General features: G+C 34.4%; 1 protein-coding gene across 1 annotated transcript in view; it reads right to left on the reverse strand.

Annotated features, from left to right (window-relative positions):
* Positions 1-15,844, reverse strand: part of LOC100377805 (putative serine carboxypeptidase CPVL) — a 19,582-nt gene continuing 3,738 nt past the window's right edge. The window contains exons 2-14 of the mRNA XM_006824552.3: positions 15,288-15,500; positions 14,938-14,997; positions 13,547-13,608; positions 13,034-13,148; positions 10,242-10,300; positions 9,490-9,569; positions 9,105-9,171; positions 6,572-6,694; positions 5,103-5,234; positions 4,312-4,410; positions 3,471-3,647; positions 1,886-2,080; positions 1-118 (exon numbers count right to left, since the gene is read on the reverse strand). Of these exons, the coding sequence (XP_006824615.1) occupies positions 20-118; positions 1,886-2,080; positions 3,471-3,647; positions 4,312-4,410; positions 5,103-5,234; positions 6,572-6,694; positions 9,105-9,171; positions 9,490-9,569; positions 10,242-10,300; positions 13,034-13,148; positions 13,547-13,608; positions 14,938-14,997; positions 15,288-15,480 (1,461 nt within the window). The 5' untranslated portion in view covers positions 15,481-15,500 and the 3' untranslated portion in view covers positions 1-19. The remainder of the gene's footprint in view (positions 119-1,885; positions 2,081-3,470; positions 3,648-4,311; positions 4,411-5,102; positions 5,235-6,571; positions 6,695-9,104; positions 9,172-9,489; positions 9,570-10,241; positions 10,301-13,033; positions 13,149-13,546; positions 13,609-14,937; positions 14,998-15,287; positions 15,501-15,844) is intronic.

Genomic DNA, 15,844 nt, shown 5'->3' on the forward strand with positions numbered 1-15,844 from the left:
TCATAATTATTAAGCTTATTTATTTCCATGAGTTTCCTTCAATAAATCTGTTCAGCATATTCAAGACTCTTTCTGGTTGGTCAAACGGTGCCAAGTGACCAGCTCCTCGTACAATCACCTACAAAACAAGTACATTTGTGTTAGATCAATTCCACAGGCAAGCATAGAATAGTCTCTGAATCCAATATGACACTGTTGGGAGTTCATTATTTTTAATACGAAATACAATTAGTATGTTTAATAGGTATTTAATATAACATGTTTATGTTGGCTTGTTGTACACCCGACTGGTGCACGTACTGGTGTGCCATGATCTTGAAACATGCACACATGTTTTCATAGATGTCAGTCAGTTGGAAAAGATCAACAGTCTCTCAATCTGAACCAATTTTTGGTTGAATGCAAGCATGGAAATGGAAGTTGCAATCTGTTCCTTCATATTTTGAGAACACAGAGAGTCACCCCCTCCCACACTGGCGCATTGCACACAAAACTTAGAGTGTGAGTGTAACAACATCACCGCCTGGTCAACCACTTATGTGTGACAGCAATGTTTTAAAGTTTCATGGGCAGTTGGAGAATATAAATATGGTCAAAGACAAGTCCCTTCAGGTCTTAACGAAGGTATAGGCTTCCCTAAAGTAGAAACTGAAAATAAGGAATTTCAACCATTTGTTTTGCTTTGCTCAATGAGTCTAAAACATCACAATTGCGTGAAAATAGTCAGATCGAAACGTGTCCCAGTGTCGGCGACAGGCTTTGTAAACTGTTATGTTTTGGTTAGTTGAGTTGTTAGTTGACATTTATGATACACAAATACATTGTAGCAAACATAACGCCCAACCGTCCACTGCACGTAATATAAATAGGTGACAGTAAATGTTGTATTGGTGACGCACATTTGTGTTAGGCTAGTTTATAGGGGGGCATAGCTCTTCTGTGTCGATAAAAATCTTAATGTCTGAAAATAACAAATTTGATGACACCAAATAAAAAAACACCACAAAGACTAAACGTCAACACAAAAAGAACAGCGGACCCACAGCTAAATCAAACTGTTACACTCGTTAAAACACGGTATATCTCTTTCTGGAGAATGTGGTGGCCCTAAAAAGTACCGTTTTGTACAGTTTCTAAGCTAAACGAACAGATATCTTGTTGCACTGAAGAATGATCTAGTGTCAGCTGGTGTAATTTCCTCAACGGAGGAGTATATAGAATACGGAAAATTTTCAAAGCTGATTCAAGACAGTGGTGGATGCTCTAAACACCTTTTTATCACACACACACACACAAATGCTTTTCACAACAACGATGACTATACACGCACAACGCGTGTTCAGAGAAACATCCACTTCCTGAACTCAAATGGGTGCCAGACTGGGTTGCCAGACCGGGGTGCCAGGCAGCTCCAGCTTATTACAGAATTCAGTTATCGGCATGTTTCGAAAATTGTCGAAATTGTCACATTCCGGGTTTGTTCGGCACAAATGAGATCACAGTTACCACTCCTAAGTAAAATGGTTTGTCTCATTAACCTCCGCCTTTTCGTCGCTGATTGTTTGTTGTTACAGTTATACCGGCCAATGAGCAATCGACGGCACCAGGTGTCACACACACACACAATCAATCAAACGGACCGACAGTTCCAAACTAATTTCACGCAACTATGTGCTTCGTTGTATATTCAGAAATCCTCTATGCAGCAAGGTAGTCAGTTTTACAAATGATTGAGGTTACTTGATTGACAAGCATTACTGGACTGGAGTATATATTCAGTTCAAGAAGTGCAGGTAAAGTCAAGGATACAATAAAGAAAAGATTTTTTTACATGTCTGTTAAAATAAATTTAATTTCACTCAAGACATCAATTGTATATATTTACCTGGAAAAAATTGCCATTTCCAGGACCAACAGCCCTGACATATCCAGCCACTTCTGTGTCTGTTTTCTGTACTTTCCACACTTTGCGATCAGCTTTCTGGTAATCCGACAGATGTTTCCATGGTAACATCCATAGAAAACGCTCTGTCAATGGAGCAGAGACAATAATGTCCAGTTGTCCACTATAGAGCAGCACCTTTGGCAGAAAGAAAATGTCATTTATTTCAAATTCCAACTTAACATTACAGCTCAAAAGCAGTTCAACTAGAAAACATTGAGAAATGATTGCAGTTATATGACAACTATACCTCCAGAAAATGTCAGGATCTGTGACCATTAGGGGTCATTTTACATAGAACTAACTTTTTTTATTCATTTAAGGACAAAAGAAATCACCTGTTCACTTACTTACTGTCCTATGTAATGAGCATTTTAGGTAATCACCTCAGATGCCTTCCCACACTAGTGTCCCATGGCACAGATGTTGTGCCTTTAATGACATAAAATCACTTAAGCCATCACATTGAATTGGAAAACTATCTATATGAAATGAAAAACTTCAGGCAACGTAGAGTGTTAGCAAAGTTCAGACTCAGTGACCACAACCTTGGAATTGAATTGGGAAGATAGAGGAAACCAAAAACCCCAGAAAATGAAAGAACTTGCAAAAAATGCAATTCAGATCAAATTGAAGATAAAATGCATTTCATCTTAGATTGCAATTTCTATGAAGTAGAGAGAAAACATGTCTTGAAGTATTTTAAAATAAAAATTAATGAGTTGTCCAGAATGGAAAGCTTCGTGAAAATAATGGGAAATAATATGGCTTTATCATATTATTTAAAAAATCCAATTTTCTAAAGTTAAATATGTAACTCACTGTGGTCTGGGAGAACCTTGCTGCTGTTTAATTTTTCAGAGATTTTCTAATTTGTATTTCTTTCTTTTGTTGAATTTCAGTGTATTTTAATTTTAGTGTTTTAGTGTGTCTTATTTTATTTGTCTTTTGTAATCATTTTTTACTGTACTAAACCCCACAGATGGTTCAGTTGCGTAATAAAGTTATTATTATTAAATATAAACTACTCAAATTTGTAGAAATCTGCTCTAGTGAAATCTGACCATAGATAACTACAATACAAATCTAAGCAATAGTTCAACTTTAAGGGTTTGCTACCATATGTAAAGAAAGTATACCAATGCTATTGCAAAAACAAACAACAAAATGCTACAATGCTACAACATTTCAAAAAATGTAACCTACAAATACAATTTATAATAAATTGGAGAAAAGCAAACTGAAAACAAATATATAGAAATGTAACATTTATAAAACTCTGGAATGTAAACATTTAAGATTACCCAATAAAAAGTCATAAAATACAAAAGAAAAATTCAAGCAATAGCCTTAGAGAATTTAGTAGAAATCTGCTCTACCGTAGTAAAGTCGGACTATACCCGGTAGGTAACTATACAAATTCAAGCAATACTTACAAAATAGCAAAAACTTAACATTAACCAAGCATACATACCAAAAATAAAATAACTCTTAGCATAAATTCTGTGTAACTTACACTGATGCTTACCTTATAGTCACTGTTCAATAATTCTATAAGCCATGGTTTGACTGATTTACATATGTCTTCAATTAAGTTCTGTTCCACTTTGCTACCGTCATTGTAAGTCAGATTACCCACATGAATTGCTTTACGTACACCACCCATGGATAGATAGGTATTATAATAACCAAACTCCTTGGGAGCCTAAAAATGTATGCATAATTACCATCAATACAAACGTATGTAATATTGTCTACATTTTAGATCTTCATTCTTGCCTTCCAGAGTATGTTTTAATTAGAGGAAAAACTGTTGTTGCGGCTCTTCGTCATGATTGATATGGGTTCCGTAGCAACGCATATTCAACGCACGAAAATTCTTTCTTTGTTTACACAAAATTTGAACATGCGCATGTGACGACTCTTTAAGTATTTAACACACAATTCTGATCATATTATGCAAAGTTTGGTTCAAACAAGTTTATAACTATGTGCCACAAACAAACATGACATGACAGATATATTCTTGATCGCAGGGTATTGAGTACCGAACAACTCAACAAAATGTTGGTGATTATATTATTGACAAAAGTATGTGCATTTCACAGCACATCATTCATAAACAAATATTTGAATGCACAATGTTGCCGACAGTTAAGTAAATTAGACCATAGACCTTAGAGAGCTTTTGTTTTCTAAGGTCTCTGATTAGACACTCATGTTTCACCAGGCTTTCCTCAAAGAAAATAGGTGCTATATTTCAACCAAATCCATTCAAGCATGCATGCAATTACAACTGAATCAACAAATAGATGTCCTGGTTTAAAAGAATATAATTGAGAAATAGAAAATATTTGAAAATCACTTACTTCAGTTCTGAGAAAGTTGTAGTAATCATGTACTCCACTGGCATTGTAATAATATGATGGTTGTTTGCTTACATCTCCATTTAATAACACATCAAATATCTACAGATTAAATAGTATACAATATGGTGAACTACAGTTATACAGAAATAAGGATAGTAATACACTCTTCTCTTTACCTTCAGTGATTTGCAACTGCAATTAAGGTAGCAAGAAGGGACATTTTCACTTTTTTCTTGATTTTTCAAAAATTGATAAAACGGTTACTTTAGACCTTGATACATCATCCCAGGTATTCTAAAGATCGAAATTGCGAAATAACGTTGCTCAAACTAGTGTTTTAAAACGCTAGCAGAAAAGACTACAACTGCCATCTATCAAAAACATTTTTTATCTATGGATCCATCCATCAAACCATTCATAATGTAAGTGTCATTTCTTACTGGAAGGTACATTGCATTTTCAACCAACAATTTGGTTATTTATGATGACACATGCTAAACAAGGGATATTAGCTAAACATGCTAAACAAGGGTAGGTACACAAAACAAAAGATTTGTGAAAGAAGTGTCAAGAGGGCGCTATAACAATAACAAACTCTAAGGAGGTAGACTACTCAGCTAAAGTAATTCTCTTCAAATTTGTAGATAATTTAATAAATAAGTTTAATTCAGTAAAAAAAAATAATCTATTTCCAAAATTTTTCAAGATGATTCTAATTCTGGTTACAAATAAAATTATCATTAGTTTTTAAAATCAGTGAATATGCAACTATTGTCTATTGTCACACTTACCATAAAACACTTCGTCCACTGTTCATCTTGTATGTATTTGCTGGCAATGTTGGTCTGATTATTAAAATGATCTCTCTGAATCTCATCAATTTGACCAATATTGAAAATAGCATCGCCATAGGCAGGGAACATCTGTAGGAAGTTCCATTATGGAATATTTTATTCCAAATCTCATCCAATACATAATATACAATCCTCAACATCAAGAGAACAATTGGTGGCAGCTATACAAACCATGTATCGGATTTATGAGAAAGTGAATACATGATAATATTTTTATATTTATAGTATGATTATGAATATAATTTATAATCTGTGTTAATGCTCAATTATGACATGCATTGACCAAGCTGGCATCCCCCTTTCATATTTTGACACCTCCCATGCCACATTGTACTTCATGCAATATTTGCTCACATTTCGTCCTTCAGACGGATTTACATTAATTAACGCCAGACTGTTCATTTGCTTATCTGTGCTCGCATCCTCTTCAAGCATCAGTTCGTTTTGCCGCACCGTACGATACACATCGTCTCAGCAGACCTCCCACCCACCCATTCATGCAAAGGTCTCTATATAACCACTTTCTATACCACTACCGATCTCACTCAAGTGTAACTCATGTTTATCTGCTCATGAACAACCTTAGCAATAAACAGGTAAGGGGGTTTCCACCACAGACCAAGCAGACTTTACACGGGTACCCACGCTGTCCATCCTCCTGGGGTTGTGAGTCTATCTGCAGGCTCCCGCCTGGGGGACGCCAGCCATGACGCCCGCCTGTACAGTCTCTGCTGGTGGAAGGTTGCAACCAGGTACCACGCGCTCAGCGTCATGATGCAATTCACAGGCGAGTCGCATCATGGAGCTGTTCGCTGCGACGCCTGCGTCAGCAATTCGCTCCCCCTTCCACTTTTGCCAAAACCTTGTGTCTTGTGTCATTTATTGAAGCATTAATCACATTTTATATACCGGTACATTAACCTTTTCATCACAAATTCACAAAATAGTCCTGTTTATAGCCTGCATTTTCTTCAGTAGATTGGGACAAAACATGGCCAATTTTTTGGTGTAAAAACTGAAAATTGACTCAGGTTTTATCTGTTGGCTCCAAAATTGGGAATCATTTCGAGAAATATTGAAGAATATACTAGTAAGCAAAAATTATAGAAAAATTTTGGCGAGAAAGTCAGGTGTTGATAAGGTTGAGTACAATATCAAAATAACTGAAAAAAAGTGTGGGGAATATTACAAATACTAAAGTGCCTCTCTCCAATTATTGCACACATTCTTGCCCTGTTATCTTGCAGTGTGATACTATATTTTTCAAAGTAGAAGCCTACTCATAAAAAACAAAAATTGACACAATTGGGGTTCTATTCCAGAAATATTGAAGAATATAAGAAAAAAGTGCAGAATAATTTGGGAGAGAAAGTCTGGTTGTGAAAAGGTTAATGAATTGTACTCACATTCTCTGGATCTATGAGTCCATCCCCAATGGCCATTCCTTTCAAATTGATCCTGAATCTGGAATATGGATTTTCTATATGGATTTTATAACATATTGCAGGAACATATTTACCTGCATAAGACTATAAGAAGATTACATTGTCAACATCCAATTAGATTAATGTCACATTTATAACTTTTCACAAAATAAATACCTCATATATTTGTTTTAATATTTCCATCAAGTGTACAATTACTGCTAAAAAAAGGCCTATTCTCCAAGTTGCTAAGATATGCCACACTCTACTGTGTATTTTTACGGGCTCTGCAAGCTGCTCGAAGAGCCCGTGAAAACAGCTAAAGTCGAGAAGATGGCACAAACTCAACTTTGACTCAAACCTGAGCAACCAAATTTATATATGTTGCACATGTAGGGGTAATCTTGTTTCACTGTTCAGGAGAGTCTCAACAACTTTACCAAAGTACAGATTTCTGAGAGTTTTTTTTTTCACTGATGGTTGTCACTCGGTGATAATGCCCAGATGTCCACCTCCAAGAATTTCAGTGATACATAATAGATCTTGTAGCATTATACCCCTGACACATGTGTATATTATAAAATTAGTGCTACAGCACTGACCACTTGTTGTACAAAATTAAAATGGCAAGATCTGTGATTTTGAATTTTTTTTTACTGTATATTTACAATGGTTTTACCATATAAAGATGAGAGCCTTTCAGAGAGAGGCTTGAGAGGCTGGTGATGTATTTGACATTTTGCCCAGGGTCACCGGTAGTTGTCATCTTAGTATCGTAATCCCTGAGATTTGTTTAACAAAACTGAATTTTTGACTCCCGTGTGCGAAGCACAAAAAGGGAGTCTTTGCAGTTAGTGTGTCTGTATGTGTGTATGTGTGTGTGTGTGTGTATGTGTGTCCGTCTGTTCCACTGATATCTCAAGAACCATACATCAGTTTTTGATGAAACTTGGTGCATAGATGCTCTGGGCCAATGCGCAGATTTGATTAGGTTTTGGTAAAAATCCATGCATATTAATTACCTAATTTGCATGATAATTAGCTGATTTTTGGCTGTTTCATGACTGTTCCACTGTTCCACTAAAGAACCACTCATTGGATTTTGATGAAACTTGGCACACAGATGCTCCAAACTAATGCGCAGATTTGATTAGTTTTGGGTAAAAATCTGTGCAATATTAATTACCTAATTTGCATAATGATTAATCAATTTTCGGCTTTTCCACTGATATCTCAAGTACTAATCATCACATTTCAATAAAACTTGGTACATAGATGTCATAGGACACTGCACAAACCTGAAAGTTTTTAGGGTAATATCAGTAGATATTAATTACCTAATTAGCATAATTAATTAATTTTCAGCTTTTGATATTTCAAGTAGTAATTGTCACATTTCAATGAAACTTGGTACATAGATGTCATAGGACACTGCACAGACCTGATAGTTTTTAGGGTAATATGAGTACATATTAATTACCTAATTTGCATAATTAATTAATTTTCAGCTTTTGATATTTCAAGTACTAATCATCACATTTCAATGACACTTGGTACATAGATGTCATAGGACACTGCACAGACCTGATAGTTTTTAGGGTAATACGAGTACATATTAATTACCTAATTAGCATAATTAATTATATTTCAGCTTTTGATATTTCAAGTAGTAATCATCACATTTCAATGAAATTTGGTACATAGATGTCATAGGACACTGCACAGACCTGATAGTTTTTTGGGTAATATCAGTAGATATTAATTACCTAATTAGCATAATTAATTAATTTTCAGCTTTTGATATATCAAGTAGTAATCATCATATTTCAATGAGACTTGCTACATAGATCTTCTAGGATTATGCAGAGACCTAATTAGTTTTAATTGGATATTAATTACCTAATTTGCATAATGTTCCACTGATATATAAAGAACCACAAATTGAATTTTAATGAAACTTTTAAAGAGAACTATGCAGAAACCCAATCAGTTTTTGGTAAATATTTATGCTTATTAATCTCCTAATTAACATAATTAATTAACACTGATATCTCAATTACTGATCATCACATTTGAATAAAATTTGGTACATAAATGCTCTAGGACAATAGACAGGCCTGATTAATTTTGGGTTAAAATTTGTTCATATTAATTCTCTAATTAGCATAATAATTCATAATTTTTTTGTTCTGTTCTGTTCATATTAGTTACCGGATGTACATAATTAGTTTTCAGCTTTTCTATCAATATCTCATGTACAAGTAATTTTGAATTAATTTTTAATGTGTCTTCAATACTCTCAGCACACGGGAGTTCTTTCTAAGCTTTCTTTGATTTCACTTGCTGGTGATATGCAAGTGAGTTAATCGACAATGTAAATATATATCCTATATGCTATTCTTCCATTGTCCACATTTCACAGTAATCGTTTCTACACTAATGACACAGGAAATGTGTTTATTTGAGAAAACAAATTGAGAATTACAGCTATTGTCACTTTAAAATATCCACATACCTCTCCAGTTGCATAGAATTCATTGTCTTGATATTCATAGTAAATCTGAAAGAACTGGGTTAAAGCACTATAAAGAAATACATTTAAATAAAGTTAGCTAAGCCAACAACTAAAGTGTGAAATGGATGGCTTTATTAATATGACAAACAAATATTCATGAATTTGAAACAATGGAGGGGGGAGGGGGGTAAATGGGACTTTTAGTGAAATTCAAAAATCAGACTGTGATAATTTATGCATCAAAACAATTGTTGACAGTATGTACAGTTACAAAACTGACAGAATAAAACGGGAAGGAATTTGTTCAATTGGTAATAAATTTATGATATTACAAAGGAATCAGTTTTTAGTTAATATTTTATGATATGACATTCGCTTGGCATACCTGTACAAATCGTTAGCAACATCAGTTTCGTTTCTAGCGTACCCACTGTCGTTATCAGTGAAACTAAACCCAGTGCCAACCTGAAAGTGACAGAATAGTAGATAGATAAAGAAATGAAAGGTGAGAGTGGTGAATACAGCTGACAAGTAAATGCTTTACAAGATAAGGGTGCAGTAGATGTCAGAGTTCATTATTCAGTTTCTGACCCAGCTGACACATAATTGTATAGCCATGCCATCCTATGCCATGCATCTCATTGCTTATCAAGCACTACAGACAGTTCAACATACCAGTGATAGCATACTGTAAAATACTTTATTTTAGCTGGAATTAATTTTCGCTGTAAAGACATTTTGGGTGTTTTGACAATGACTTTTGACTGAGTTGAATGTAAAATATAGGAAAAAATGTATACTCGTTGGATTTTATTTTCACTGAATCATCCCTTCAGCGAAAATAGCTAAAATTAATTCCAAGCGAAAATAAAGTATATTACAGTATTACAAAATATGGCATATGTCACATGACATACAATTTATTATCTACTGTTGACTGTGTCAACTTTCAAACGACAATGTAATATTTTCACAAACATGAGGAAGTCATTTAATACACTGATAAAAGCTTAAGATATAGACCAGACATGAATTGGTATTGTTTTGGATGACTTGGTCATACGACTTCTTTGAAACATAGGGGTGAAAGCTATTACAATATGAAACAGAGGTGGAAGGTAGAAAACAATATCTTACAGGGTTATCTATATACAGCATAGAATACTTTGTCTGCCAGGTGACAGGTCTCATACTCACTGAAAAACAAAATAAGTGAAACATTTTCTGAAACTGACCCATGTGATTTTACCTGTAGTTTATCTCATGATGTTTGCTACTAGCAAAAAAGGTTTTAAAGCCATTATGCTAACTGGGTTGAACCATTTTACTACCTGGGTTGAACCATTTTGCTCCATGGGTTGAACCATTTTACTACCTGGGTTGAACCATTTTGCTCCATGGGTTGAACCATTTCGCTCCATGGGTTGAACCATTTTGCTACCAGGTCACAAAGCTATCCCAAGACAATTCAGACCACAAACAAATTATTGTTAATGTGACTTGATTATGTTCTTGTGGTTTCATTTTGTTTGTGTACAATTTTGGATTACTGTAAATGTGTAACAACACACTTCAGGACAAGCATGAAATAGCGATGACAAACAACGTTTGAGAACTGAAACAGTTTTTTTTTAGATAGTATTTTTATTGACACAGAAGAGCTATGGTTTCTCCCATAGACTTGCGTAACACAAACAGCTGTGAAACAGCTAAAAAATCAGGAAATGGTCGTCTGTTACTATAAGTATTTTGCCATGATCAAGAAGAGCTAATTTGAATGCGTTGCCGATTCACGATAACAAAATAAATTTAGCAAATCGTTTTAGCATGTTTTTCGTGGATAAGATTAAGAAAATCAATCAAGGACTAAATCTAAATTTATTGAATGGAAACCGTTTTAACGAACTGCACAAGTTCTCTGGTGATGAATTGAAATGTTTTGAACCAGCCACGGAGGATGAAATAATTAAAATTATAAAAAAATCGTCGTCGGCTTCGTGCGATTTGGACTGTTTACCCACTAATATATTAAAAGATGAAAAGATCCTTTCTATCCTGCTTTCACCTATAACAGATATCATAAATGAATCACTTCGCACTGGAAGTGTTCCTGAGAAAATGAAATGTGCGCTGATTAAACCTCTGCTCAAGAAAGCATCGTTGGATTCAAACATGCTGAAAAATTATCGACCGATTTCTAATTTGTCTTTTATATCTAAAGTCCTTGAACGTGTCGTTGCATCCAGAGTGAAACAACATTTAGAGAATTATTCGTTGTATGAAGAGTTTCAATCAGCGTATCGGACCGCACATAGCACTGAAACGGCTCTTTTGCGGGTCGCTAATGATGTACTATGCAGTATTGATAATTCTAAGAATTCAGTTGCTCTCGTACTTTTGGATCTTTCAGCCGCTTTTGATACTGTGAATCACAGGATTCTCATCGATAGGTTGAGATCAAATTTTGGTTTAAATGGTCTCATCATCAAATGGTTTGAGTCATATTTGAGTAACCGCATTCAAAAAGTGAAAATTGGAAATGTATTTTCTGATATGACGTCTATATTAGAAACCGGTGTTCCACAGGGCTCCGTCTTAGGGCCATTATTGTTCTCAATGTACATGCGGACATTGGGCGAGTTATTGCGACGTCACGGCGTAAAATATCATTTTTACGCCGATGACACACAGATTTATTTATCGGTTTCTGAAGATGATCAAATTCGCGCCCGGGTGATACTTCAGACATGTATTCAAGATGTTAGCGATTGGATGTCTTGTAATTTCCTACTTTTGAATGTGTCGAAAACTGAATTTGTGTGCATTTCGTCTCGGAGATTCTCACAAGACTCGTGTCCTTTGTCTAGTATCGCAATTGGTGAAGAATTGGTTAGTGCTTCGTCAAGTGCTAGAAACTTAGGTGTCTTGTTTGATTCGCAGCTATCTATGGAAACACACATTTCTACTATTTGTAGATCTGGATATTCCCATCTAAGAAATATTAATCGTATTCGTAAATCATTATCCCAATCTGATACTGAAAAGTTGGTACATGCATTCATATCTTCTCGCTTAGACAGCTGTAATTCATTATGGTCTGGTCTCCCTGTAACTAAGATAAAACCTCTTATTCGTGTACAAAATGCAGCAGCACGCCTTGTCACTCGTGCTCGAAAATATGACCACATTACAGACATTTTTATTAAACTTCATTGGTTACCAGTTGTACAAAGAATCAATTTCAAATTACTTTTACTAGTGTATAAATCTTTGTATGGTTTTGCCCCAAATTATCTATGTGAATTAATCGAATTTTATGTACCTAGTCGTAGTTTAAGATCTGAATCGAAGTTTCTTATTAAAACTCGTCAGGTGTGTAGTAAAAAGTCCAAGGTGTTATACAAAGACCGTGCTTTTGAAAATTTAGGTCCTAAACTTTTTAATGAATTACCTCTGTCTGTTCGTTCTAGTCCTTCAGTAGACATTTTTAAATCCAGACTGAAAACGCACTTATTTAAATGTGCTTTTAATATTTGACTGATTGTTTATTGTATCAGCGCCTTTGATCTTCATATGTTGGAATTGTTGCGCTTAATTAAATAAAGTTATTATTATTATTATTTATTAAGAGCTATAGACCAACAACTAGGAATTAGCATAAACCTAAGTGAAAACAAAATGGCTACTATTTTTTTAATCTTGACAGAAAAAAATATGATATGCACTTTTATCCCAATATGCATGATCCTGTTACAGTTTTGATTAAATCGCCCTGTTCATTTCGAAGAAATGATTTCAAACTCGTATCAGAATTTAACAAATTGGAAACATCATAATTGTGATATTAAGACTCAAGTTAGATAGAAAAATTAGGAAAAAAATTGTATACTGTGATGTGACTCGTTGTGGAATAACCACAAATTACTCACATTTGAAGTCTTTTGATATTTTAAATGGTCCATTCTCAACAAACAAGCCAAAGAGTGAAGAGCCACCAGGGCCACCTTGCAACCACAGCAAAACAGGAGCATTCTTTGAATCAACCTAAAATAGAAATGTTTGTCATGCCAATAAACATCTTTCATTTCTTGGGAGAGATCAAAATTATTTGGCAATATAAATTTCATTTGATTCTATTTGGCAGTGATGACTTTAGCCTTTGTTACAATCTTAAATGGTATTTAAGATTTATGTAATTATAGCATTGTGTAAAAAGTTCGCTCCCAGTAAGGTATGATTCCACAACATAGAGAGACAAAACATGTTTTCAAATTCATTTAAAAACTGCTCACTGGTGTTTATTTGTATTTAAACAATACTTTTTCAACTGTTTTTATAATTCTATGATATAACGGTATACACTAATAATGTATAATGGTGTTTGGTATCATCTCATTGCATACAGAATGTTAATGTATCTGTGATTATTTGCATGTTCCTACCTTGGCTGGTACAAACCAAAAAAACATATTGCTATTGTACTTCTTGTTGACAGTGAGAAAACCTAGCAATGAAACATCACAGATATCAGATAGGCGTCCATTATTTGAAATTAATAACAATACATTCACTGATTCAATTCATTTTCTCACAGTGAAGTCTGCTAAAGCGGGTTAATATATAAACATCAATATTTCTAAATTTGAATGACAATTACATATTTTATGAATGTGTGCAGTGATGTGAGCTGTTCAAGCATGTTCTAATTTAGGCATGAGCACTACACTAAACTAATGTCAAATGAGAACTCACTAACTCATTGATTCACTCACCAACTCATTGATTCACCTGTGATTTCACTCACCAACTCATTGATTCACCTGCGATTTCACTCACCGGTTCATTGATTCACTTGTGTGATTTCACTCACTAATTCATTGATTCACTCATGATTTCGCTCACTAACTCATTTATGCACTCATGATTTCACTCACTAACTCATTTATGCACTCATGATTTCACTCACTAACTCATTGATTCACTCATGATTCATTAACTAACTCATTGATTTACTCATGATCTCACTAACTCATTGATTCAACTGTGACTTCACTCACCGGTTCATTGATTCACCTGTGATTTCACTCACTAGTTCATTGATTCACCTGTGATTTCACTCACTAGTTCATTGATTCACTCATGATTTCACTCACTAACTCATTGATTTACTCATGATTTCACTCACTAACTCATTGATTTACTCATGATTTCACTCACTAACTCATTGGTTCACTCATGACTCACTCACTAACTCATTGATTTACTCATTGGTTCACTCACTGACTCATTGTCCCACTCATGGACTCATTGAGTCACTCGTGATTTCACTCACGGGTTCATTGATTCACTCAAGGTTTCACTAACTAACTCATTGATTCATTCATAATTTCACTTGCTAACTCATTGATTCACTCACAGACTCATTGATTCACTCGTGATTTCGCTCACTGTTCATTGATTCATTCATGATTTCACTCACTAACTCGTTGATTCACTGTTCATTGATTCACTCATGATTTCACTCACTAACTCATTGATTCACACATGATTTCACTCACTAACTAATTTATTCACTCATGATTTCACTCACTAACTCATTTATTCACTCATGATTTCACTCACTAACTCATTTATTCACTCATGATTTCATTCACTAATTAATTCACTCATGCTTTCACACACTCACCTATTCACTCACTAACTCATTGAGTCACTTGTGCTTTCACTTACAATTTTTGTCATTGACTGATTGACACTCAATCATAGTTCATTCATTCACTCACTCACTGACCAACTCATTCTCTCATGCACAACACAATTTAAATTGACTTACCTGTGTAACTATCAGTGCCTTCAGCACCTGCTAACTTGCCTGCTAAACTAAGATTACGAGCTGAAAAACAAGACAAAAAAATTTATCTTAAAAAAACATTGAATGAGATAAACTGACATCAGGTAACCAAGAAAAAAAGTTTGAAAGCAGGCATGTTCATCTGTATTACCATGTCAGTAAGTACTTTAATTTAAATATAACATTTTGAGATTAACAGCAATGAGACTGACAGCAATGCACTAACATCTTTGTGTTATTGCAGATTCTATGGTCATCACATAACTTATTGCGAATTGCAAAAAATTTAATATATATTAAATTAAAACTATTAAAATACAATGAAGCACTACCTTCTTCTATTTTTCCAGCTTCAAGATAAGGAGTCAGAAAGAGTGGTTTTCCAGGATCTTCCCCGTCACTAACATGGTGAGGGTAGTTCTCTGTGAAAATGGTACTTAGTGGTGTCCTCGCATTGGCTTCAAAGCTGCGAAAACTTAGTACAATCATCAAAACAGTAGGATTTAATAGCGACAGGATCATCATTAATTTGCGTCGCACTATGACTGTCATGAAGAAAACAAGAAAAGTTTAGAAATGTTTAAAAACAAATAGCATCGGACATGTTAAATCTGTTTTGGAATTTGACTTTAAGGTAGAACACTACACAAAAGTAAAAATATTGAAATTTTTACATATTTGATATTACACGAGAATGAAAAAATTGTAATTCAAATATAGGGTCATTATACCATACAGTGTTCAGACAAAACCGATGTACAAAATAGAGTGAAAATAGCATGTTTTGTATGTTTTAGGACATTTTACCATTGTTTTCTATGGAATGGATATATATCAATATCTTAAAATTTTGCTGGTGAAAAAAAAGATATATAGTGTTTAACAAAGT

This window comes from Saccoglossus kowalevskii, chromosome 7 (assembly GCF_978046115.1).
Source record: "Saccoglossus kowalevskii chromosome 7, keSacKowa6.1, whole genome shotgun sequence".
NCBI lineage: Eukaryota > Metazoa > Hemichordata > Enteropneusta > Harrimaniidae > Saccoglossus > Saccoglossus kowalevskii.